Source organism: Podarcis muralis, chromosome 4 (assembly GCF_964188315.1).
Source record: "Podarcis muralis chromosome 4, rPodMur119.hap1.1, whole genome shotgun sequence".
NCBI lineage: Eukaryota > Metazoa > Chordata > Lepidosauria > Squamata > Lacertidae > Podarcis > Podarcis muralis.
Window position 1 is genome coordinate 55,901,782 of NC_135658.1, and position 25,874 is coordinate 55,927,655.

At 43.8% G+C, this 25,874-nt stretch overlaps 1 protein-coding gene across 5 annotated transcripts in view; it reads right to left on the bottom strand.

Moving 5' to 3' along the window:
* DSCAM (DS cell adhesion molecule) overlaps window positions 1–25,874 on the bottom strand; it is a 333,350-nt gene that overhangs the window by 72,818 nt on the left and 234,658 nt on the right. For 4 of the 5 annotated variants that reach the window (XM_077927351.1, XM_077927352.1, XM_077927353.1 and 1 more), the window contains exons 12-17: window positions 20,464–20,660; window positions 17,645–17,741; window positions 14,661–14,789; window positions 8,138–8,305; window positions 2,831–2,901; window positions 1,148–1,388 (exon numbers count right to left, since the gene is read on the bottom strand). In XM_077927351.1, the coding sequence (XP_077783477.1) occupies window positions 1,148–1,388; window positions 2,831–2,901; window positions 8,138–8,305; window positions 14,661–14,789; window positions 17,645–17,741; window positions 20,464–20,660 (903 nt within the window). Of the gene's footprint in view, window positions 1–1,147; window positions 1,389–2,830; window positions 2,902–8,137; window positions 8,306–14,660; window positions 14,790–17,597; window positions 17,742–20,463; window positions 20,661–25,874 lie in introns of those variants that run through there. The other variant, XM_077927355.1, reaches the window with a different exon arrangement.

Below are 25,874 nucleotides of genomic sequence, written 5' to 3' on the forward strand. Positions count from 1 at the left end.
AGAAATTAAGAGATGTCTAATTAACAAGAAAAGAGAGCTAAAAATGATTTTCAATGCAATGCCCATAGCAAAGATATTGCATGTATGGACTCCCATCACTAACAGTGGGATAACACAGTCCATGAGAGCTTGGGGTCTCTTAAGTCAGCAATAGGCAATCTCAGCTGTATGTAGATTGTCTCAGCTGGAAAATTGCTCATATCTGTAAATCTTTCACTACATAGAGTGATTTCTCATTCAGGCAAGACACAAAGACTTGGCAGAGCATCACTAAAAATATTGCTGAGAATCTCTCAGCAGTATGCTGAAAAACAAATATTCATCCATGAAGGGCATCATAATTCCATAAAGCTTTATTGAAGGAAGCATTCATAAATTTAAAACCTTCTTGTTATTTAATTACCATACCCAGGAACCTCATCTCACATGTTATTACTTGGTAATTATTTTAAGAGTCTTCTGACTATTTAAAACAACTGAGAACCTAGTCATATGAGTGCATGGTTTTAAACTATTTACTTAGCTGACTGAATAATCTCCTTTTCCCACAAGAGGGCACTCTGTTGTTGCTTTACTTTGAAATACACCACACATCATTCTTAGAAAGTATCATGTATTAGGGAAGTCAGCTAATTTCAGATTTTATTGCTGTGCTCTGAACCTCACTATATGAGGCTGGATGCCAGAAAGTTGTGTGTGCCGCAGCCAGCATAGCTAATGGTCAGGGTTCATAAGAGCTGTAGTTCAAAACATCTGGAGGACACTGGGTGAGAGAAGGCTGCCTTAAAGAAATTTGCCAACTCCCAAGGCAACGAGGCCTCTTAATATTAACCTTTCTCTACAGCTCAGGTCAGGTTACAACACATAAACTGGCATTAAAGCAAATACATTTTCTAAAAATATAAATCATCAACTGATAATACCATGCAGGATCAACCACATTAATATATTATTTTATTACTTATTAAATTTGTATAACACCCTTCCTCACAGGGCAGTTTACAATATAAAAGCACAAAAATACATACCATAATAACAAACAAAAACAATACCCTGTTCAGTTTAAAAGGCCATAAGACTTGTTTAATTAGCCAAAGGCCTGGGAGAAGAGGAATATGTGACTTTTGCATGCTTGCTTACTACTTACCATCTTCAAGAGTGGTTGTGATAATTTCCTGAGAAGATGGCCCGATTCCTGCTCGATTGCATGCCTGTACGACCATGCCATATTGAGTGAATTTTTTCAGGTTATCTAAAGTATAAACTTCGCTGTCTCCGGTGGTATCAATACTGATGATGTTGAACTGGAAATTCCCCCCTGCACTGTATTCTCGATAACCAATCTGGTATCCACGAATAATTCCGTTTTGCAGGTGTTTCTTTGGAGCCTAAGGAAGGTATGAGTAGCACGCACTTTGAACATCATGTTGAACATCATTGTGTTAAGTTAGAAGCTGAGAGAAATCTCCACTCCCAAAGACCATGCAGCTAAAAATCAAGGCCAAATTATTGGTTCGCTCTAGGTTTACAATGATGATGATTAAATAAAGGATGTGAAGCTAGGGTTCTGCAACTGATGCTAGTAGCAGTGGATATAAAACTTCCCTTCAGGCATGCAAGTAGAACAGAAAACCTAGTTTTGTCATCTGAAAAGTGACAGGTGGGTCCACCCCTCTTCACTACAAGTCTTGCCTTTTAATATAAATTTTATATGTCTTCATATAATTTTATATTAATGTTTGTTAAAGTTTGTTTTAGGATCATGTATGACTCATGTTAAATGACAGTCTCATTGTCCTTGACCTGATAGAGCAGATTTCAAGTCTCCCCATCCAAAAGTGTGGGTACCAGTTTGTCATAGAAAAGGGGGGTGGGGCCATCCATCATTCTTTGGGCAAAAAAAGAAAAGAAAAAAGAAAAGAAAAAGGTATTATGCTATCTCAGCCCCCAGTTGCAACAATTTGGGGCTGTTCCCCATTACTGAGCCCAACATACCTCTAAAATACACCCGTCACAGAGGTGTTTTTAGCACCAGAGAGTGTATGTTTTACCCTGAACAAGTTAATCAAACTCTCTGTGGAAGGAGAGCAGGGAGAGCACAACAACCAAGAGCATCACAATCCTAAACAGTGCTATATCTTTGCAGCTGCAATACAATAAACCTAGTTTGCCCTTGCAATGACAATGAATGAAGCGTAGGCTTTTTTTATGAAGCCTTGGGAAACAGGTTTTTTTTAAAAAAATAATAATATCTGTGTCATTACACCCACCTTCCTTGGTTTCATTGGCATGCCAAGCAACACAATGATGGGCATGTATCTAGTTCAAGGATCATTAATAAACCCATTGCCTAGGGTATAACAGCCACAGGCAGTAGAGGCTTGCTGTACTTATAGCCCACCCGCCTCAAACAAGAACTGAAAATCTGGCTCATAAAGAGCATTATAGTGCAGAGCTTCAGTGTCATGTCTCTGAAAATGTTGCCTCATGGGACAAATTGATTTTCACTATAGTTTGCAGAAAAACTCAACGCAAGAAGTATCCTAAAAAAATTCAGTTACAAACTTTCCCCCTGCACTGCAGCTGTATTTCTGATAATAAGATGTTCAAAAAGGCACAATCACAGGAACATATAATTGCATGCAAATTTAATTTAGCACACAATTACATTCAGCTGCAAAGTAATTTTTGAAAATTTAGCCACAAGCATTGTGTGTATAAATTCACCAAGCTATGCATCTCATTTTTGTGGGCTCATACCTCAGTAATATCATGAGATACATTCCAGCATAGCCTATTTTCCCTTCCCCACTGTATGCTACTTATTTACCTTCCAGGTTACCCTGATGCTTTGTGAAGATATGGGCTCAAGTTGAACATCTTGAGGTGGTCCATCAGGAGCTGGTAAGAAAGAAAAAAAGAAATAGGGGGATCAACATTCTAAGCTTGTCACTTTTGCTACAGAACATAATGTATCACACAATATTCATAACCTCAGAAATGCAAAGCATTTTTGTCAACGTGAAGCTCAAAACCTCAATAACAGAAGCTCAGCTAGAATGTATACTGCAGATTAGGAAAAGTGCCACCAAGGCCAAGAGTATACCAGCAAGGTTAACAGGCAGTCAAGGAAGCTAGCAGAGGTAAGGAGTCTTCTTTCAGAAAATGGAAGTGTTGTTCAAAAAGGAGCATAGATGAATACAAATTTTGGCAAAACAACAACAATCAAGAACAGGATGCTAGACTAAACAGACCATTGGCCTGAACCAGCAGGGTCCTTCTTGAGTTCTTATACCAAGCAATGAAAAGAGTAACTAAAGAGAGAAATTATTCTATTTATTGAAGACTAACATTTCAGAGTTGAACATAAGCACACAAATTCTAGCCAGTTGTCATCTGACGAGAGGCTGAAACGTCTACGAGTGTGAAACAACCAAGGGAGTGTTAAGGAGAAAAAAGAATTCGGATGAGAGGTAATGAGCTGGATATGACAACAGAAATGAAATTAAGTAGGCAATTCTGGCTCGCTTAGGGTAAATGTTGCTCCTGTACCAGAACAAAAAATTATGATCTGTTTCATTTCCATTGAAGCGTATTTATGAAGGGTTCAGTGGCAATTAATAGGAAAAGGCCCATATGCACCGAAGAAGAAGAAGAAGAAGAAGAAGAAGAAGAAGAAGAAGAAGAAGAAGAAGAAGAAGAAGTAGTAGTAGTAGTAGTAGTTTGGACTTGATATCCTGCCTTTCACTCCCCTTAAGGAGTCTCAAAGTGGCAAACAATCTCCTTTCCCTTCCTCCCCCACAACAAACACTCTGTGAGGTGAGTGAGGCTGAGAGACTTCAGAGAAGTGTGACTAGCCCAAGGTCACCCAGCAGCTGCATGTGGAGGAGCAAAGATACGAACCCGGTTCACCAGATTACGAGTCCACCACTCTTAACCACTATACCAGGCTGGCTCCCTAGTGATGGAACACTGAATGTACGTGGAAGGTCCAATCCACACACAATGTAATGGGCGCAGAAAGCCCTGCTGGCATCCCTGCGTCTTTCTGCAGAGAGCTGTTGCTGTTATAAGTGGAAGGGACATCCGAGAGGCAAGGAGTTAGCAGCAAATTAATGAAAAGGTTGTGCGTACTCCATGATTCTTCTCTTGCTGCAGGAGCCTTTTTAGATGCTACCTTTGAACAAAAGATTCTGGCAGCCTGAAGCCACAATAGCATACAATATGCAATGCACACCTTTGCCAGTACAGTTTTACTCCCCCCCCCCCACCTTTCTGTTTAATATTGAATGATGTTATTTTTGTAAAGCCTTCATTACATTCCCTGCCCTCAGGCATCTCTTAGATGTTTGGGGATCCATACTCATTTAACACACCTGAGGTAAAAGTAAACTGAAATAAACTAAATAAACTAAAGGAAACAATGACAAATGGTGGCACTTCCCTTTATTGTGCATATTTTCCTCACTGATACCAAGGGAACAAATATTGCGATGCCTCTGAAGCTTTGGTCTACCCTCCTCCAGTTTCACCCTGAGTAAATCAGCTGCTTTTGATGGCAGCTCCCTACAATTGACCTCACGCTCTGAACGGACAGCTTCATAATGAGAGCAAAAGAAAGGGTCAGTCGTCTCAAAACTAGGCCACGCAGCAGGGAATAGAAGATGACATTCAGGTTGCGCGTTGCTGGGGAAGCTAATCTGCAAATTAAGGTCAGTTGATTAACCTGGCATATTAATTTTCAGTTAAATGAAAACCCTCAGATAAGAAATACTAGGGTTGCCATATTTCAAGCAGAAAAGTTGTTGGTCTTTTTGGTTTTTTTTGGCAAAGTTGTTGAGATTGCCAAAAGTAGGCAAAAATGGCACTGCCAACATGAGCTGCCAGATTTTCCTGGACATTTGCCCAATACAGTGGTATCTCGGGTTACAGATACTTCAGGTTACAGAAGCTTCAGGTTACAGACTCCGCTAACCCAGAAATAGTACCTTGGGTTAAGAACTTTACCTCAGGATGAGAACAGAAATCGAGTGCTGGTGGCATGGTGCCATTAGCTAAAGTGGTACCTCAGGTTAAGAACAGTTTCAGGTTAAGAACGGACCTCCAGAACTAATTAAGTTCTTAACCCGAGGTACCACTGTACCTAAAATACTTCCCATATAGTAGCCCTTTCTAAAACAGACAGTGCTTCACATTCTCATATCCAGATGTTCTACAGATGTTCTCCATTCTTATATCCAGATGTCTTCCTCAGACTGGTATTCCTCGCAGTCACTCCTGTACCTGAATGGACCCCTCTCCTATCTAAATCTTTGTAATCTTTCTGCCGACAGGAGACTTTCCTATTCAGACAGGCCTTTGGAAACTGGGCTGCTGTCAGAGCAATTTATATTTTAATTGTTGGTTTAAATATGTTGTAATGTATTTTAATTATTGTTTTTAACTGGTTTGTTTTTATTATTCTGCATTTTATAACTGACATTTTAAAATGTTGTAACCCTCCTGAAATTCCAACTCAGAAGAGAGGTGGGATAAGGCAAATAAACAGCGACTCCATCATACCCCTGTCCCTGTACCCTGTGTCTCCAGAACACTGACTCCATTAAGGAATGTGGGGAATAAAGTTAACATTACAAATATGACCAAAAGAATCAAACTGTTTTCACACTCAGTCACATCTCCTACTTAGGCTCTAGATTAGCATAGGCACTAAAATGCCAGAAGGTAATTGCTTTCGTTTGTTATTATAGTATGCATTTTTGTGTTTTTATATTGCAAACTGCCCTGTGATCTTCAGATGAAGGGTGGGATAAAAATTTAATAAATAATTAATAAAATCAATGCCATTTACTTTGGCGTTAATGCGCTCAGGAGCCCAGCTTTAGGTATTTCAGTGATGTGGCCTTGTGTTTACAAACTCCTCCTTAGCCAAGACATTAAGGCAAAGTACTCAAACAAAAAGATTACCGTATTTTTCGCACCATAGGGCGCACCGGACCATAGGGCGCACCCAGTTTTTTGGGGGGGAAATAAAGGGAAAAAAATTATTTCCCCCCCAGGCGCGGGGCTGGGGGAAGCTCGAGCTTCCGCCGACCCCAGCCCCCAAACAGGCAGCTCTCTGCAAGTGGTGGGAGCGCTCCCGCTGCTTGCTGAGAGGTGCGCGAAGCCTGGACGTGCTGAGCTCAGCGCGCGCAGGCTTCAGCATGCAGGCAAGTCTCTGCAAGCAGCGGGAACGCTCCCGCTGCTTGCGGAGAGGTCCGCGAAGCCTGGACGTGCTGAGCTCAGCGCGCGCAGGCTTCAGCATGCAGGCAAGTCTCTGCAAGCAGCGGGAACGCTCCCGCTGCTTGCGGAGAGGTCCGCGAAGCCTGGACGTGCTGAGCTCAGCGCGCGCAGGCTTCAGCATGCAGGCAAGTCTCTGCAAGCAGCGGGAACGCTCCCGCTGCTTGCGGAGAGGTCCGCGAAGCCTGGACGTGCTGAGCTCAGCGCGCGCAGGCTTCAGCATGCAGGCAAGTCTCTGCAAGCAGCGGGAACGCTCCCGCTGCTTGCAGAGAGGTCCGCGAAGCCTGGACGTGCTGAGCTCAGCGCGCGCAGGCTTCAGCATGCAGGCAAGTCTCTGCAAGCAGCGGGAACGCTCCCGCTGCTTGCGGAGAGGTCCGCGAAGCCTGGACGTGCTGAGCTCAGCGCGCGCAGGCTTCAGCATGCAGGCAAGTCTCTGCAAGCAGCGGGAACGCTCCCGCTGCTTGCGGAGAGGTCCGCGAAGCCTGGACGTGCTGAGCTCAGCGCGCGCAGGCTTCAGCATGCAGGCAAGTCTCTGCAAGCAGCGGGAACGCTCCCGCTGCTTGCGGAGAGGTCCGCGAAGCCTGGACGTGCTGAGCTCAGCGCGCGCAGGCTTCAGCATGCAGGCAAGTCTCTGCAAGCAGCGGGAACGCTCCCGCTGCTTGCGGAGAGGTCCGCGAAGCCTGGACGTGCTGAGCTCAGCGCGCGCAGGCTTCAGCATGCAGGCAAGTCTCTGCAAGCAGCGGGAACGCTCCCGCTGCTTGCGGAGAGGTCCGCGAAGCCTGGACGTGCTGAGCTCAGCGCGCGCAGGCTTCAGCATGCAGGCAAGTCTCTGCAAGCAGCGGGAACGCTCCCGCTGCTTGCGGAGAGGTCCGCGAAGCCTGGACGTGCTGAGCTCAGCGCGCGCAGGCTTCAGCATGCAGGCAAGTCTCTGCAAGCAGCGGGAACGCTCCCGCTGCTTGCGGAGAGGTCCGCGAAGCCTGGACGTGCTGAGCTCAGCGCGCGCAGGCTTCAGCATGCAGGCAAGTCTCTGCAAGCAGCGGGAACGCTCCCGCTGCTTGCGGAGAGGTCCGCGAAGCCTGGACGTGCTGAGCTCAGCGCGCGCAGGCTTCAGCATGCAGGCAAGTCTCTGCAAGCAGCGGGAACGCTCCCGCTGCTTGCGGAGAGGTCCGCGAAGCCTGGACGTGCTGAGCTCAGCGCGCGCAGGCTTCAGCATGCAGGCAAGTCTCTGCAAGCAGCGGGAACGCTCCCGCTGCTTGCGGAGAGGTCCGCGAAGCCTGGACGTGCTGAGCTCAGCGCGCGCAGGCTTCAGCATGCAGGCAAGTCTCTGCAAGCAGCGGGAACGCTCCCGCTGCTTGCGGAGAGGTCCGCGAAGCCTGGACGTGCTGAGCTCAGCGCGCGCAGGCTTCAGCATGCAGGCAAGTCTCTGCAAGCAGCGGGAACGCGAAGCCTGGAGAGCGTGAGGGGTCGGTGCGCACCGACCCCTCTCACTCTCCAGGCTTCAGCGAAAGCCTGCATTCGCACCATAGGACGCACACACATTTCCCCTTCATTTTTGGAGGGGAAAAAGTGCGTCCTATGGTGCGAAAAATACGGTAAACTGTCTTAAATAAAGCCACTATTAATTATGAACCATTGCTTATTTAAGGGGCTTTGCATGTGGGTTTAAATGGCTAATGTTAGACTGCTAACTTAAAAAAAGATTACTGCATTATCTTAGGCTACTAAGGAATTATTTTTGTAGTCTATGCAGCAATGTGTCACATAGAGTCCCCTGGCTCTTCAAAATGCCAAAAACACATACAGCCAACAATGAATACAAGTTGAGGTAAGATTCAATTAGGATCATTGTAGAACATACCTGCTTCATCTGTGGTAATTGTGAGTTCATTGCTGGCCTCGCTCTTGCCAATGCGGTTTTTTGCATACATGCGGATGTTGTAGGTGGAGGAAGCGTGGAGGTCAATGATGGTGGCCTGGTTCAGCTGTGGGGAAACATCTTTGGTTCTTTGCACAGAATCCCAGGAGTCTGTTTGAAGAAATAGTGGGAAAGTTAATTCATTTTCCTTCCTTCCTTCAAACATTGAACTAATATGTTAGCAAGCAGCACTGCATTTCAAAGGTAAAAGAACACTGGTGAAATGAACATTAAATGAGGAAATAACCCAGCCCTCTTCAGGCATTAATGCTTTGATTTAACTTAACATGGGAGCGGGGGTATGCAGAGTAGCCCCATCACCCCCATCTTTGTGTGAAAGTGCAGCTGTGGGAATCTTCATGCATACAACTGTATAAATATTACCTCATTACAGATTGCCACACTGTTTGCTAGAGGATGGGGCTCCTCAGCACACCCCCAGGCCCATGTCTGAGTAACACAGGTAACATGAACAACAGGTTCAAAGAAAAACTTACATTTATTCTGCAGGGACATGAAACCCAAGGACAGCAATTTGTATCATGGCAGGGACCCCTCAGATGCCTCATGGAGGACTGCAAGCAGGGCTTGATGGCCACAGCTGTTTTCTATTGTCAATCTCTGTTTTATGCTAGACAGCTGAGGCTTCAACCAGTTTGGAATGCCATGAATTGTAGCCACTGACAGACATGTAATGCATGAATTCATCCGCTTCTTTTTCAAAGTAATTTATACCAGAGAGGTTTACAACGGGCAACAATGTATTCCCTAGGTTTGTGATAAGTATTGCCTTTGGTTCATCTCCTCCACAGCACTTATTTGTGTGTGCAGGTGTGTGGCTTTGCATGTCTGTGCAGTTGTGTGTTTGTGAACCAAGTGGTTCTTGGTCATCTGCCCATCTGACTCAGAGAGAAGGGAGGGAAATGGAAAGGGCAGCAAAAGGGGCAAGCACAGGGGAACGGAAGAGGAGGAAAGCACCAACCTTCAAAACAGCAAACTTCAAAAGCTACTATAAAAAACTGAAAAGCAGAAAGAGGCTGGCAGTCATTTCTGAAGGTATAGCTCCAACATGACACACTCACATGTGTTCAGGAGCGTTTCTTTTGCATCAGTCAGTTGCATGCCATTCCTATTGTGGCAACAACCCTCTGGCGAGTCACAGGAAGATGTGCAGCTATTTTCTCAGCCTAGACCGGCCTCTGCTTCAAGGAGCCCAGTAATATTTCATGGTTATCTCACATAACGGTAAGTAGGCTTTGCACCAGCCATTTTAAAACATCTGTTTTATTTCATATGCCCAAAGCCCTTGGTTTCTAACAAATGGAAGGCGCCAACTTCTCTAGCTGATTGAGGGGGCCTGACGTGACATCGTGCAGCGTCCTGACGTCGCACCCATGATGTCACAAGGAGCCAGGGGCGGAGTCAAAAGCCCTCTGGAAATTGTGGGGGCCCGGCCCCCTCAAAAAATACATGGGGGGGGGGGCAAAACTGCCTTGGATGCTAGCAGTCAGCACCTATGGAGCCACAAAGTTTCTAATCAGATCTTTAGAGAAAGAAGCAGAGGTCAGGGGTGATTTTGCTTTCTCCTTCCCTGCATTGATATCCTCAGGTATGTCATATGTACAGGCAGTGCTTTGGGGGGGTGTGTGTCAAAAGTGAGGTACTGGTACTCATACACTGATAAAAGTGCAATAGCAACTGGCACAAAATGGCTGCCATGGGCAGCAAAAAAGATAGGTGCCTGTACTCTATACTGGTAAGCAGGTCTGTGCAGAGCTCGTCTGAGGCCCAGGGTGGGAGACTTGTTCTTGGCATGACAGCCTCTGGCTGACTTAGCCCTCTGAGGCCAGGGGCAAGTGTACCCAGATACCCTATACTTCTGCATGGGCTTGCTGGTGAATGCTGCCACACACAAAAAAGCCCAGTGGTCAATAAACCTATCTCCAAGGCTTGAGAGACTTGGAAATCTTAGTATTTGATGATTTCTGAGGATCAGTGATTTGCTGAACAGGAAAGCAGAGAAATGCAGCTCTAGGTTTTTTCCACAACAGTAGCTATGATGTCTTCTGCAGGAGCAATATTTGCCAGTGTTGTAAGCTTGGGAAGTTGGAAGACAGAGGATCTGTAATCATTAATTTACATGGAAAGGGTCTTTCCGGCACTATTTTTAAAGACTTGTATATTAAATTTGTGTTAGAAAGCAACAACTGTACTGCAATTCAAAGTGAGTTTTCCCAAAATGTGCACTACCTGTGTACTATATGTGCGTGTGTTTATATGTGTGTGTGTGTTTGTGCTTTTTTAGACTATGCTTGGGGGCATAGCTATAGGGGCTTTAAATATGAGCTCCTGAATGTCAAAATTTTCCACTAAACCATTGCCAAACATAACCCTGAATATATGAGAACAATCTCTCAAACACGCTGACTGAAACCAAATAATAATTGGTGTCAGGAAAAAAGGCAGATGTGGTTGTGTGAATCTCCTCTAATTTCTGTAATATGGAGGGAGGAATGGGGAAATAAGGGATTGTTTCAACTCTTTCATTCTTACAGACAGATTTAAGTATTAGAACGGAGTTCCCATATATTGTTCTAGTATATACAGGTTTCTTGATTATACTATCAATGCATGCCTCAGATCTTTAAATACATGCACAGTTTCATCAAAATACCTGTATACAATCAACTACAAAAAGCATCTTGCTGTTCAACTGTTATTAGGTATGCCATGTACAAAAACACCTGTAATCTGTGTATTATTTAAGACAGGGAAAGCAGCCTGGAGATGGAAGCAGAATCAGATGGGTAGAAGTCTATACCTACAGAAAAGATGGGCAGATGCACAGCAATCAAATACATCCCTCCCGAAAGCTTGACTGAAATTAAACCTACCTAGGATATCTGGTATAAAATACTTGAAGGTTCTCTTCCTTGAACTGGGTTCAAGTGTCTCAGATTAAGCAAGCAGAGGGAAGATGAATGCTTTTAGCATTGTGTGTGATTGTGTGTGTGTGTGTGTGTGTGTGTGTGTGTGTGTGTGTGTCTTAACTCATTGGATTTATTAGGGTTGCCATATTTCAAAAAGAAATCCCAGTAATGTCTGGGAAAATCCGGACATATGGCAGCCCTAGATTTATCAGATTAATGCCTTCTAATCAACTAGAAATTTCATATCAGTTAGGACAGAGGTGCATCAGTGTGCGTTGCATCTGTTCATTCATAAATACATTCTGTTCTGCTTCTGCACGAATCTGTGGACTCTCCTCCAGCATGCAGTGCTAACAACATGTGTGCTTATTTCACAAATAAATATCTGATTATTCTCCCTGTCTGCACCCTAGAGTGTCATAAAGAATTTGTGCAATTCCCTCCCTGCGCCAAGCAGGGCCAGAGTATAGGGCCAGACCTGCTTTGCTTCATCAGAACAACTTCATCATGTTCCATCGGAATTATCTTTGGAACTCTCGGCTTATACAGCCACGCCTGGGGCACAGCAAGCAGCAGCCATCAGCTGCAGCTATTACATCCATAGAAAAAGAAAAGAAAAACAGATCACATCTGAACTAGAAAAAAGGAAAATTCTGGCAGTGAGAAGCAGTGCAATCTGAGAGGCAAAAAATGTGTGATCCAGGATGATCAAAGAAAGATACTTCTGCTGAAGAAGAAGAAAAAAGAGAGACTAGTGATGAGTACTCTCAGGCAATGTAACAGCACCTGCATGTGAGTACCTTCAAATATTCAGAAAAGGGCACATTGTTATAGCCCTGCCTGGTGACATTTCATCAGTTCAGGTTCCCGCATGCAAAAAACTCCCTGCTTCTGATAACCCAGGAGGCAAGTGTGCGGAGGTTTCAAGACTCATTGTCTTGCTTTCACATGCAGGGCTTTTGGATATTTCCCAACATTTAATCTCACACATTTAGTCTAAAGTGGTACAGTCCTACCAAGACTGTTCTATGTGCCTTCTCCAAATATTTGAATTGACTTTGAGTCTCTGTGCAAATTGTGAATAAGAGGTGAAACAGCTTTGAGACAATCCCTTCCATTAATTATGCCTTTTCCATTTTATCAGCTTGCATTAAAAATCCCCTTACACAATTTTTTGTTGTTTTTTGGGCATGCTATTTTCATTTACTCTGATCCTCACAAACATGATTCACTAACGACAGAATAGGCAAAATTCGTATAACACAAATAAACATAACATTTCCCCCCCTTTTAACTGATTTTCCTATAGGGAATGCCTGCATATACCAACCTAGCTATATATTAATACTAATGGATTCCACTCACATGTTTACTTTGTATGTTGTGCCATCTAGTGGCCCTATTCAGAATGGCAATTTTGAGAATATCTACTCTCCCCCCACCAAACGTATGATTATTTTTTTTACACTGTTAAATACTGCTGATGTTGCAACTGTAAGTACTACTATTACTCCCACTACCACAGAATATGTTTACAGCTTTAGAGTATGTAAAGTGATTTCCATACAATTTTTAGTAATGTTTATGGTAAAAAATTATTATCTGGGGTTTATATTTTTAGCAAATGGGAGGCTGAGACTAAAAGAAAGCTTGTGTGAGGCCACTGAGTGCATTAAAGTGAGATCTGAACAGGGAGTTTTCTGCCCCACAGCTCACACTTTTTGACCCAACACTACATCAGCTTTCAAAAAAAGAAAAATCTTGAATCTGCTCTTTCTGCAGCACATTGTTTAATAAGCAACATGAATGGATAAGGCATATAAAGGTACAGACAGAAGTGAGGGTAAACTACAGGCTACAGTGGTCCTCTTTATGAAGAGGGCTATATATAATGCATAGTCCAGCATATTCAAAGCAACTAGCTTTGAAACTACCTAGTGTTGAGTCAAAGCGAGTCTTTGCAAGCTGACTATTCGACTTCCAGCTGACGTGGGCCTGAGAGGAATCTTGTGTTGCTTGTCATCAGGGAGGTCACTGGCACTGTCCAATAGGGATTTGTGACTTGCACACACACAGGGCAGACAGTACTCTACACTGTAAATGGCCCTGCTAGCTCAACATCCCACTCATCTTTTTAACAATAAGGAATTGTCAAGTGCAGATTAGAAACAGGTCGGCTGCCCCTACCTCTTGTCCCACATCTCATCTGGAAATGGGCGGATTAAATTGGATGAATTTGATTTGGACTGCTGATAGATATCTGAAATTAATCCTGTTTTAAAACAGGCCCATTTTGATTCAGCGACACCTCTAGGACCACTGCACTTCCAATGACGTAGTCATCTCTCACAGATTAGAACAGACCTTCACCTGGTGCCCTCCAGATGTTCTAGACTACAACTCCAATTGGTCAAACTGTTTGTGCAATAGGCGGGGTGGAGGTCCCTGTCTGAGGCCTTTGTGCAAAGGAGTAGAGAGTACATAGTATATTGATAGTAGTAGAGCTGTCATACAAGTGTCTACCAACACATTTTCATGACTAGTTGGTTCTTCTGATCATGCCTATTCAGATGAGGTTTATCAAAATAGGATTCTGCTCCAGAGCCATAATGTCACAGGGTTGAAGGTAGGGGAAGACTTAGGAAGGAATATGTCAGAAAACAGCTGTTCAGCCCATCCTAAGATTTTGCCTGTCCCCAGCTTGCTTTAGGTGTGAGTGAATCTCGGGCAAGACCTTGCAGAGAGAAGAGCACTGTGTCTTGGGAAGAGACCATAATTCAGTGGCAGGGTCCATGTTTTGGATGCAGAAGGTCCCCAGTTCAATCACTGATATTCCTGGAGAGTGACTGCCAATCAGAGTAGGCAATATTGAATTGGATGGACAAGTAGTCTCACCAGGTACAAGTTGTCTACATCTGCAGTTATCTACATCTGGACACGTGGGTGGCACTGTGGTCTAAACCACTGAGCCTCTTTGGGCTTGCCGATTGGAAGGTTGGCGGTTCAAATCCCCATGACAGAGTGAGCTCCCGTTGCTTTGTCCCAGCTCCTGCCAACCTAGCAGTTCAAAAGCACACCAGTGCAAGTAGATAAATAGGTATCGCTGTGGCGGGAAGGTAACCGCCATTTCCGTGCTCCCTGGCATCCATCACGGTGTTCTGTGGCACCAGAAGTGGTTTAGTCATACTGGCCACATTACTCAAAATGTTTGTTTGGTGGACAAACACCAGCTCCCTCAGCTTGCAAAGTGAGATGAGCGCTGCAACCCCATCGCCGTCTTTGACTGGACTTAATCGTCCAGAGGTCCTTTACCTTTACTACATCTGCTGATGATGCTTTTGTTTAATAGGGGCTGTTGAAAACCATCCATTCAAATATACAAAGTATTCTGGACACAAGATGTCAGCAAAACTCTTGGCCACACTCAAGTAACAGTAAAACTGAGAACTCTGATTTTTTAAATAAAAAAAATCATAATACCAGAAAACCAGGAAACAATTAAAAGTTGTAAGCTGGGCATACCAACATACTCTTACCAGACTTGTTCTTGCATTCTATATCATAGCCCGTGATTGGACTATTTCCGTCAAATCCCATGGTCCATCTGAGGGCAATGCTGCGTGCTCTCACCTCTCGGATTTCTATTTCTGGAGGATCTGGGGGTTCTGGTCAAATAGACAAACTCTGTTTTAGTCAAGAGACCTGTGTGTCAGCGACAGCAATGAGTATAGTATGGAAAAAATATGCCTTGTGAAGAATAAGATAGCTTGCTATTTCCTTCGCTCACCGGGTGTTACACTCGTTTTATCCCACACCCATCCCAGAAGGCGGGATAGTTAATATTTAGGTTAAGAAACTTGTGACAGCCCTGTTCAAACATTCAAAAATTGTATTCAGGGGAGTGCAGGAAGGAAGGCCTTATGTGGCACAGGCAAGCACCCTATTTTCTTCATCGACCAGGAAGAGCATGAAGGGAAATTGGAAGCATGTTTGGCTGAATATAGCTCCGGATCATGGGGAAGACTGAAAACATATTCAGCTGAACGTGCTTGCAAGCCCTCTCTAGGCTTTCACGATGATGCAGGAAAGTTAGAGGGAAGAGGTGAGGCCACCAGGCAAAGCTCTGCATTGCCTCTATGGATGCCTGAAAAGGGTTAATGTCTTGATATCATCTTATTTTAGAGCCCCATTGTAGAATTGTTCTATGCTATTATTTTAAAAACAACACATTGCTCCCAGGACAGGTTGTGGGTACAATATCCTTTTTATATTGGGATTTCTATATCTTCCATGTAAGTGAATTGAGAAAGTAATGCTATTACAACTGACTCTATCTCCCTCTTACACCTGTTCCCCCAGGTGTGTGCGTATAGTGCGTATTATTCCCTTTACAACAGGAATGCGGTACTTGTGGTCCTCCAGACGTTCTTGGACTCTCTCATCAGCAACTACATCTAAAGAATCACAGGTTGGCCACTCCTGCTTTAAATGGAACAAAATGACCTAAAACCTATATGCAGTAGAGTTTAATACATGCATTATCTTTGTGGTTTAAAGGGCATAAGCAAGCGTGTGTATATAATGGGTTGTCTCCAAAGCAGAGCTACGTGAAGTTTCTGCCAGTGCAATGATTTCTGATTGTGCAATCAAATATGCTCCTCCTCTCCTTCCCTGGATCACCTTAAATCTGTTCTAGGGCTTCCCCCAACTCTATAGAGCAGTTTGGGGGGAGGCACAGGGAAGAAAGGATAGGAAAAGACCAGTTGCACAAGTTGCAATCCTTGCCCTGACAAGACGCTTTGGTTGAATACCTCTCATAGATTGTAATCTACACTAGAAATGTGAAGATGAACTCAACAGTTAGGGCTTGTCCACACTTCTGCTTGTCCCGTGCCAAAAAGCATGGGTCCAAGCAGTTTCCCACTTGTCCCATGTTTTCTGAATGCCTTTGCCCCACTGCTTTCTTCTGGAAAAACTGTTCTTTAGTGATAAATTGTAACAAACAGCAATGTGTGGAAAACCCAATTGCTGTTTGCTGCAATTCAGAACCAAACGGTGGGTTTTCCTGGGGGGAAGTGGCAGGGCAAACAGAAAAGCCAATAAGCCTTTAGTCTAATTAGATAACCAGAATAAAAATGCTATGCTCTTTCACATGTGCCTGTACTAACATCTGTGCTAACATTTATTCCATGTTTCTGTGATAACAGTTATATATTTTCTCATTTTTCTCAGCGAACCTTTGTATTATCTGCAGCTTCACTGCAAATGAGAGGGGACTGGCTTAGTGAGTACACAGTCTGTACCAGGATTAACCAGGAACTGATGCAACCTGCAGTCACAGAAAACTGGGGGTTGGGAGAAAGGTTGCTTGTGAGTCCTGAGTGGATTTGGCATCTTATCTGTAAGCTCCAAGGCACAAAAGCGCATTGAGCAAGTGTAGTACGGCAGAGCCGGCAGAACCTCATAGCTAATTTCTGCCTCGGCTAGACATTTGACAGGGCATCACCTCAGCCACTCCAGAACCTGCCGATCCCTGCCTGACTCTGCTTCCCCACCTCCCCACCATGAAATATGGCAGGGGACACCTGGCCTGAGGACATACTGACGACTCAAATTTCAGAATGAAAAAAACACACCAAATAATACACTGCAGTTGCTGGGAGCTTTTGGCTGATTAGACCTGAAACATTTTGTTTCTAAATATAAAGCAGGTACACTGTTTCCTTTTTCAGAAAGGAAATCTTCACCCTATTGCTTCACCCTATTTAGGCTGCTGCAAGGCTACTGCTACTGAATTATTTGGTGCCAAGTCCCACTGAGTTCAATGGAATTTACTCCCAAGGAAGTGTCAGAATCACAGCCTGACACCAGCCATGTTTATTCCAGACTGCGGTTTTATGTATGAAGAAGAAGAGCTGATTTAAACACCTGTTTTATGATTTATTTATATTTTGCTCCATGGTTTATTGAAGGATTCTGTGTTTCAGCTGACGTATTTATTTCGGTTTTAATGTTGTATCTGGATTTTATTTTCTGTCAACAACACCACTTAGGGATTTCACATATTAAGCACCTTTGACTCGCGAGTTGACTGACAGGTGAAGTGACTGCATGACAGTGACGAGTATTCAGAATGGATGTTGTGTTGGTCAGCATTGTGTGCAATAAGGGATGGCGCATGGATTCAAACCCCATCATAAGGAAATGTTGACTGTTGGTTTCCATGTTGGCCCCTTGGTGTTTAAATGGGCCCCAAACTGTTGTACGGTGTGTTAGTTTCTACATTGTCTTGTGGTTGCAATGCAGACTTAAGACAAACTTGTGTCTAAAATCCCATGTTTTAATAGTTCCAGTGCAAACTGGACAGATGGAGTTTGAAGCTTTCATACATTTCTAAGTTTTTGACAGCCATGACTACGTTTTATTAGGGACTAGAACCCCCCAACAGATTTCTGAGCATGACATACACTTACTGTACTACAATAGCTGTGTTTTTTTCCTTACGTTGTCCTCTTCCTACCTTGCACAGTGAGCTGAATTATTCCACGGTCCTCCCCATATGAATTGATGGCATGGCAGGAGAAGAAACCAGAGTCTTCTCTCACCGTTGGCAGAATCTACATTGACAGTGGGAAAGAAGAAAATGTATTTAATAGGGAATGTTGCATGCAAGGCCATTTTACAAAACAGACTCTGAATGTAATTCCACATGGTAGGGATGGGAGAATCTCACATCCCCTCAGGGCCATCTTTCCAGTGGGTGGTGTTCCAAAACAAAAATGGGCAGGCAAGAGTGGGGCTGCACCACTCTCTCATACAGAGACATACACCACACACATGTGCACAACACAAACACACACATATGCACGCATTCATTCACACCCTCTCTCCCTCTCCCTCCCTCTCCCTCCCCCCCCCCTCTCTCTCTTATCTGAGTCAGACTTTTGGGGCTTAGATGCTTGGCCCATGAACAGTTTTGAACAGAAGCAGTTTTAAATAAGTTTTTATTTCCCCTAAATTCCTCTTTATTTTCATTTTGTCTTCTGTTTATTCCTGCTCATATAGGCAGGAAGACGCACACCACACAGACATGAATAAGTAAATGCACAAGCTGCATTAAAGCCAATTCTGCTCTTGCAGAGCAGTGATGAATTTGACTGCCATTTCTCAATTCCTTCTTGGAATGATATAACGTGCTTTCATGGTGATGTAGCATGACAGATTGACAATACTTCCCCAATAATACTTGATGTATACAAACTCTAAAAATACAGAAGCGGCTTGCTGGGCAGGGCAGACTTGGCACACTGGCTTCTTCGCAGGCGGGTGAGTTGCTGTTGCTTACTGGGAAGAAGAGGGGGCACCAGTGGAAGTGCTGGATTAGCTTGGGGTGGTGGTGGTGCTGGCACTGCACCAACATCCCTGCTGCCTTGCCCCTCTCCTTGCCAGTACACAACAGGGACCCAGGAAGCTAGTGATCTGCTTCTGTGACTTTATATGTCACACTAGCTTTATTCAGGCATTTATCCCTCAGTGTGATGTCATATAGATGGGGAAAGGGGGATGAGGATGCCTGATGACTTCGAGGGGGAACATCTGCCCCCGGAAGACTGCTCTACTCCTGTAGGCTCTGCCAACATTTTAGAGAAAACCTGCTGGAGGGTTTTCAGAGTGAAAACCTGAAACAGTTTTTAACATAAAAAATGGTGTTTTTAAAACATATAGAATAGAGCAAAATGGGCAGGAATGTATCTGTCAATTTCTTTGTCTCTGTTTCTCATTTTCCCCATCTTAAATTCTGTTCTCCACATTTCCATTTTGTTTTTTTTTTGTTTTTGTTTTTTAAACCATCCTGAAAAGTCATCAGCATTTTTGTTTCTCCTTGGATGGGTAACTGCAATGCAAAATTTGGAGAAGTGTGAATTTTGAAGGATCACTGAGTTTCGGTTCTCATATTGTTTAGGAAACTGTGAATTTGGTAGGTTCGCCTTTGAATGCCAACCATCCCTAGGTTGCAGCAGGCAGCCTGCCCAAAACATAGGAGGAGGGGAGATGAGGAGCAGATAACAAATTATTCCTCTGAGAAGGAGAGACAGGGAGATGAAAAATTACCCTCCTGCAGAACGAACACACACACACACACACACACACACACACACACACACCTTTCCTCTTTGCAAGTACACCTGTGCTCAGCTGTTTGCTTTACAAGAAGCTGGGATCTGAGCATACAAAGGTGGTTCAATATTCACCCTCTCCCCTCAATAATCTGAGATCATCCTGTTGAATGATCCTTGTCGTTGGCAAGGTCTTTCCTAAAGACCTACCAATATCAGTTGCTGCCACAACAATATCATCTGCACACTTCAGCAGATATGTTTGATTTTTTAAAAAAAATGTGTTCCTCCGTTGAAGGAAACTTCCACACCACTACCAAAGTTACAAAGTTTCTGTAACAGGATAAGCCTTGGAGGAATTGAGTGTTGAACAGCCTGAAGCATAATTCTGGGTAGTGCGAGATGGCTCAGCAATTTTCTCCTGGCTTGCCCCTGCAGTGACTAAATGAGGCTGACTACAGATCCTTGTCCTTCAAGATGGAAATGTTCCTCAGGCATGAGGGCATATCGTCTCCTGTAGGTGAAGATCCCGAAAATGCAGACTGGGAAAGACTAGATGCAAGAGAGTGGACTACCAATGTTCCAACAATGTTTCCCATGTAGTGTGACATGCAGGGTTCATTCAAGAGAAGGGCAGTATATAAACACAAGAAAAATAATTATGGTAACACTTGAGTCTTTTATGAGTATATATTCATGGGTGTGCTATGGGTGGCAATCAGCTAAGTTTTGCTCACACTGAAATTAATGAACATGATTAAGTTTGGTTCATTAATTTAATAGTTGGCTATCCCCCTATATATGTGTGCACATGTATTATAGAGTGTGGGGTTGCTACACCCACGTTGGCCAAGTCCACTGCTTGCCACAATGTCCAACTGGAAGGTTGACTAAGATCGAAAGTGGCCCTCAGACCAAAATAAATCCATCACCCGTGGCCCAGACTGTTTAAAGGGGATAATGTGTTCTATTCATTCATGTAAACCATTGCCAGAGCTTAATTCTGGGCCATCTCTATGCAAAATGGAAAGTGAGATATTCCCCCTGCCGCTGCCCCCCCCCCAATAAGAAATGTTCACTTTGGGATATCTTCAAGGGACTTCAGTGAACACAATCATCCGGGGGGGGGGGGCAGGAGTGGAGTGTACAATGTACTCTTATATGTAAAGAACATGTGACCAAACAGCACTGGCAAAATACTGTACCAGGTTGCTCATATTACCTGTAATGTAGAGATCACTTCATCACCCACTTCCTTCGTGGAAACAAGATAGCGGGACATTTCAGGATTAATGATTCGGTCTTCTTTCTCCCAGCGAACGATGATGGGTTTTTCTCCATGTGCTGTGCAACTCATTTCTTTCTTTTGGCCCTGCGTTGCCAAGGTGGTGTTTGGATAGGAAGTTATCATAGCAGGAACTAAAAATAAAAATAGCGAACACAAGTTAGTAGCTTGCTGCAAAATGTGTGGAGGAGGAAATGCAACATTGCTGTACAGGAGGGCTCGCTAGGTAGCCTCACTTGTATCGACTCATTTTCCACCTAATCCATTTCATTTTGTAGTTTTGTGCTTATATCAGCTGAAGAAAAACAAAACCGCCTGGTGTAGAATACAGCACTGAACTTCCTCCCTCCCCCTGCAAGGAAAGCAGGCATTCATGGAGAGAATGGATAGCCTCTTTTAAATGAATAACTTTAATTGCTGTTTTGAAATGCTAACGTTCCGTGGCATGACCTTTCTGCATGTCAACCCTATGGATAACAAACTGGTCTACTAGCTCGCAAGATTGAAAGCTATGGCTTCTGCTTTAAGAAGTGGCTCTCACATGGATAACAATAATAACAATACAGAGAAACCTTGGGGAAAACTTGTGATGAGAAATGATACGCACTAACCAAGCATTGTTAGGAACCATTTTCAACCATTTACCTTTCTCCCATAAGGCTTATACATAAAATATCTAAGACTTTGTCAGATGATTACATTCCGCAACATCAGAGTTGTTTTTATTTGCTTGCTGTTGAGTTACTGTTTGATTGTTAAACATCAACATTAAAAGAGATATAATAAAATTAAATACCATTCCCATATTCCATTAAAAATACGATAAACGATATCATCTGAAACTCAAAATATATAGCGTCTGGACATAATTTTCAAAAATCTGTAAAAATGTCCAGGAAAACCCGGGTGTATGGCATGGCAACCCATGTCAGAAGTGTTGGGTTTTGGGTGAATTTCCTAAAAAAAAATAGCTCAAACAACTCTTGTGTCCACGGAATTTTACTTTCTGAAATATGTTAACCCCACAACAAATAAGACTCACTGGGTACAATCCGGCCCCTATTATTCACATGCACAAATATAGCCTGCAGGCTGATTGTACATGACCCCACTGTAGAATAAATTCATGGAAGGAACTGTGGGGTCCTGTGGACTAGCCCCACCCACTGGCAATACCATTCACTGCTACGACACCCACTGAAGAATGTTCATTTGATATTTGTTGGAAAGAAGTCTCCCTAGCTACAGATTTAGTTATTTATTTATCTTATTTGTTTATAAGATTTCTTAGCCACCAGTCACCATAAGGTCCCATGATATAACGTAATATAGTTATTAAAAAAACAAACAAATGAAATCACAGTAATGATAAACCTTCAGGGCTGAATTAGCAGTGTATTCCCTCGTTTAAAATAATAGGGTAAATGCCAAGTTACAAAAGCTAGGGCTGCCATACATCCTCTTTTTCCAGGACACATCCTCTTTTTCATGGGTATGTAAAATGAGAGTCGTCATAGCGATCCATAGTTAAAAGTAGAAGTTGGCAAATGTCTCCTCTTTTTTGCTCTTCAAAATATGACAATTATAGGCTATATAAGTTTTTAAAATGTCACACACACATACCCCCCTTTCAGAGTCAGTTCTATAACTAACCCAGCTATCAGAAATTGCTTCCCATTGCCATAGCAATGGCTGATGAAGCTAAAGGGCTTATCCAGATGATCCTACAAAGGATATCCAGAACACAATTTCCCCCCTTGTGCAATTCTTCCCCAACCCCCACCCAAACAAATCCCTCTCAACACTGAATCCTGCCCCTGTGGGTAGGATATAGATTGAGAGAGATGCCTTACTCAGAGCTTTGCCCATTTCACTTCCCTGCTATCAAAAGCAGACTCACTCTATCAAAAGCAGGGAAGTGAGATAACAAGACTCACCTTTTTACACCTCAAAATACCTATGCAAATATATTTCAATGCCCCCTCCACCAAGAAAGAAAAGAGAAGAAAAGAAAATTTCTGTGAAAGGGCACAAGCATTTCTCTAGAGCCTGGAAAGAGCTTTACCAGTACTTGATTATTTATGCTTATTTGAATACTGGATGCTGTGTTTGATTTATTTCTGGATGATATTGGCCTTTGACTTTCAGCAATGAAGTCTGCATGCAAAGGACTGGTGCAGAGCCCCCTGCAAGTGGTACAGCGGGAGAGAGAGCTCAGCTGTTAAGGAAAAAGAAACTAGAGAAAGGGGTGGAGTCTTTAAAAAGCTCCACAAAACGGCACAGGGAAAGGAGGGGGAACTTACTGTGTCACTTGGTGATATAGAAGAAACGCCCATAATATTCATAGAATCAAAATCTGTCCAGAACTTATTAAGCTTTAGTCACAGGAACACTAGCTGCGGAAAAAACTTTCATTTCCCCAGCAACGTTTCATAGCTTGAGGGCAGAGGGCTTATCATTCCCTTGCAAGGTTTCTTGTTTATTAAGAATGCTTGAAGGCCGCCCTACCTCTCAATGGATCCCAGGGTAGGATCAAATATGTAAAATCACATAAAACAATGGGCCATTAAAAATACTGATTAAAACAACAGGAGCAACGAAAACTGCAGAGCAGTTTATTATTATTATTTATTACATTCAGGCTGCGGGGGGTTTGGATTGAGGAGAGGCATCCTTCTGCCCATTTCTGCCAGCTCAGTAGATCTCCCAGAGTCCACTGCAAATGGAGGGACATGGGGGAAGGCACCGTCCTGCCTGCCTGCCTCATGCACTGGCAGAAAGCCCACTAGCAATATTCCTGCCAGGAGAAGCTGATGGGAAGCCCTCAAACAAGGTGTTTCAGGAGTGGGGCGAGTCTGAGATTCTCTGGGAGCTGCTAGATGTGGAGTTGTTTTCACGGCGGGCACCAATCTGCCCATTTCCATCCAGCTCTTGCTGCCGCTGCCGTGAGCAGCCAGGCTGTGGCTGTGGCTGTGGTGCTAGCTCCGCTCCTGTGCAAGGCCTTGGCAATGCTAGTACAGTGGTACCTCGGGTTACGAACTTAATTCGTTCCAGAGGTCAGTTCTTAACCTGAAACAGTTCTTAACCTGAGGTGCGCTTTCGCTAATGGGGCCTCCCGCTGCTGCCGTGCCGCCGGAGCGCGATTTCTGTTCTCATCCTGAAGCAAAGTTCTTAACCCAAGGTACTACTTCCAGGTTAGCGGAGTTTGTAACCTGAAGCGTTTGTAACCTGAGGTACCACTGTAACAAGTTTTGATTGCTCTGTTGCAGCTTACCTTTTCTCCAAGAAGCGGAGAGGAGGCCAGCAGGCAGGGAGGGGAGTGTGTGGTACAATGTCTAGACCTGACAAATATGTTCAGCGGAAGTCCAAAGCCTGAACACTGGGCAATCTTAATCCTTACAAAGCAGCCTGGAATCTAGATGGAGCCGGCGTTTCCTAAGCCACCATTTCTTCTGGCTTCTTAAGAGTTATATAATAAATTTTCTTTGATTATAAGTATTACCTAAACACGTGTTTCCAAGCTAGGATTGGTCTTATGTGCTGCTAAGCTGTAAGAAGAATGACGACGACTCAAAAAGCTTGGCAGCTCTGCCGGCGCCTTGTGATATGATTGAATGTGTCAGGGTAAAGACTGTGAACATTTAGAGTTCATATCTTATTCACTTAGAAGCAGTTTCAGGTCACATTATAGGAAAAGGAGGTGATTTATTTTATGTGACAACTATGAATTTTAATCAAAAGACATATTCAAAATAAAGTCTAGACCCCCCCCCCCATTTTGCCTGAATTCACTATAGGCAAGTATTTCCCCTTTCCTGAGGTTTTTCTCTTCCTTTTTTCATGCAAGAGCCCTTTTCATGTTTGTACATTACAAGCTGCTCTCTTCAAATAACACACCAGAGACCCACAGAAGCTTAGATTTCTCATTCTCTCTCTAGTCTTTGACAGGGCTGTGAAATGAATGTGACTTGATTCCGCATCGTCATGTGTGCACAATTTTCCACTTTGCCTAACTGAGCCTCCTAATAACCGATAGGAAAAAAAGAAAAGAAAAACGGGGGAATGGAGGAGGCTGACAGCTCTGCTCCCTGCAGCGACTTTCTCGTAAACGCTTGAGGAGATTCATGAGGAATGGCATCAGTTCAGAAAACTGCTCAGCAAGCTCAGTAACAAGCTAGACTAATAGCCAATAAGGCCTTTTCTCAGGAAAGTCATTCACAATTCATTTATTAGTAGTACGCACTTTATGAAGAAACCTAAGACAGGAGAGAAAATGCTCACCCTTTCGCTGGGAAAGAGTGGAGCGCTTTTGAAAGGACCCCGCACAAGTTAACCCAAGAGGACAGGAATAATTTTGTAAAAATCAACCATATCTGCTCAGAGAGAGGGGCTTAATTGAGGTTCTGGAGGGCCTATTGTCCATCCAAAGGCATAATTCCTTTATTGGTACCTTTCTGAAGACCCCATGCAAATGGTGGGTGGGAATGAGAAGCAAACAGTGAGCATTAATGTTAATGTAATGTGAAAAATGTTATGGGAACCTAATGCAGGTTTTGTGTGCCTCGGTTTACCAGGGTCTGCAGAACATGCAGGCTAAGTTTCATACCATCCAAGTGTCCCGATTTTCCAAGGACAGTCCCAGAATTACGAAAACCATCCCGGCTTCTAATTTGATCCTGGAATGTCTCTATTTCCCCTGCCAGTGCTGCCCAGCTTGGGGAAGAGGATAAGCCGGCATTCGTCCTGAGTGGCGGAGGCAGCAAGAAAGCATCCCCTTGCCTCTCCATGGCTGCTGCTGCCAATGTCCTCTCTTGGGCAGCTCGGAGCAGCTGCTGGAGAGTGAGTGAGAAGGAGGAGGGGGAGCTGCCACCACTGAGGCCCTGCTGTGCATGATTTTTTTTGATGCTTTGTGTGTCCGTGTCTAATTTTGCCCCTTTCTAAAATGTATTTATTTATGTGTGGTGCGGGGTTGTTTTTTGTTTTTGGTAAACCTCCCAAAGAATAAAATAAAATTGGGATTAAGGGATTTTCTTAGGACAGTGGAGCGTGTGTCTGCTGTGTCCCATTGGTGTGGTGGCGGCAGCAGCAGCACTCGCCCTTCTCATGGGAAATGTTCTGCCACGGGGCCAATGGGGGATCAAGGAAAGTCAGTTGGGGGAGAGGAGTGAGAACTGTCCCTATTTTCAGCTAAGGAATGTTGAAGGGTATGAGGTTTTACAGAAAAGCCCAGGAGATCTCAAGACTAGGCCCTGAGGCAATTGAAATGGGTGGGCTTTTTTCATCCCTAATGTGTGTTAGCGTTTGCTCTAAATAAAGTGGTCTTGTCACATCCTGTCTGTAAACAGTAT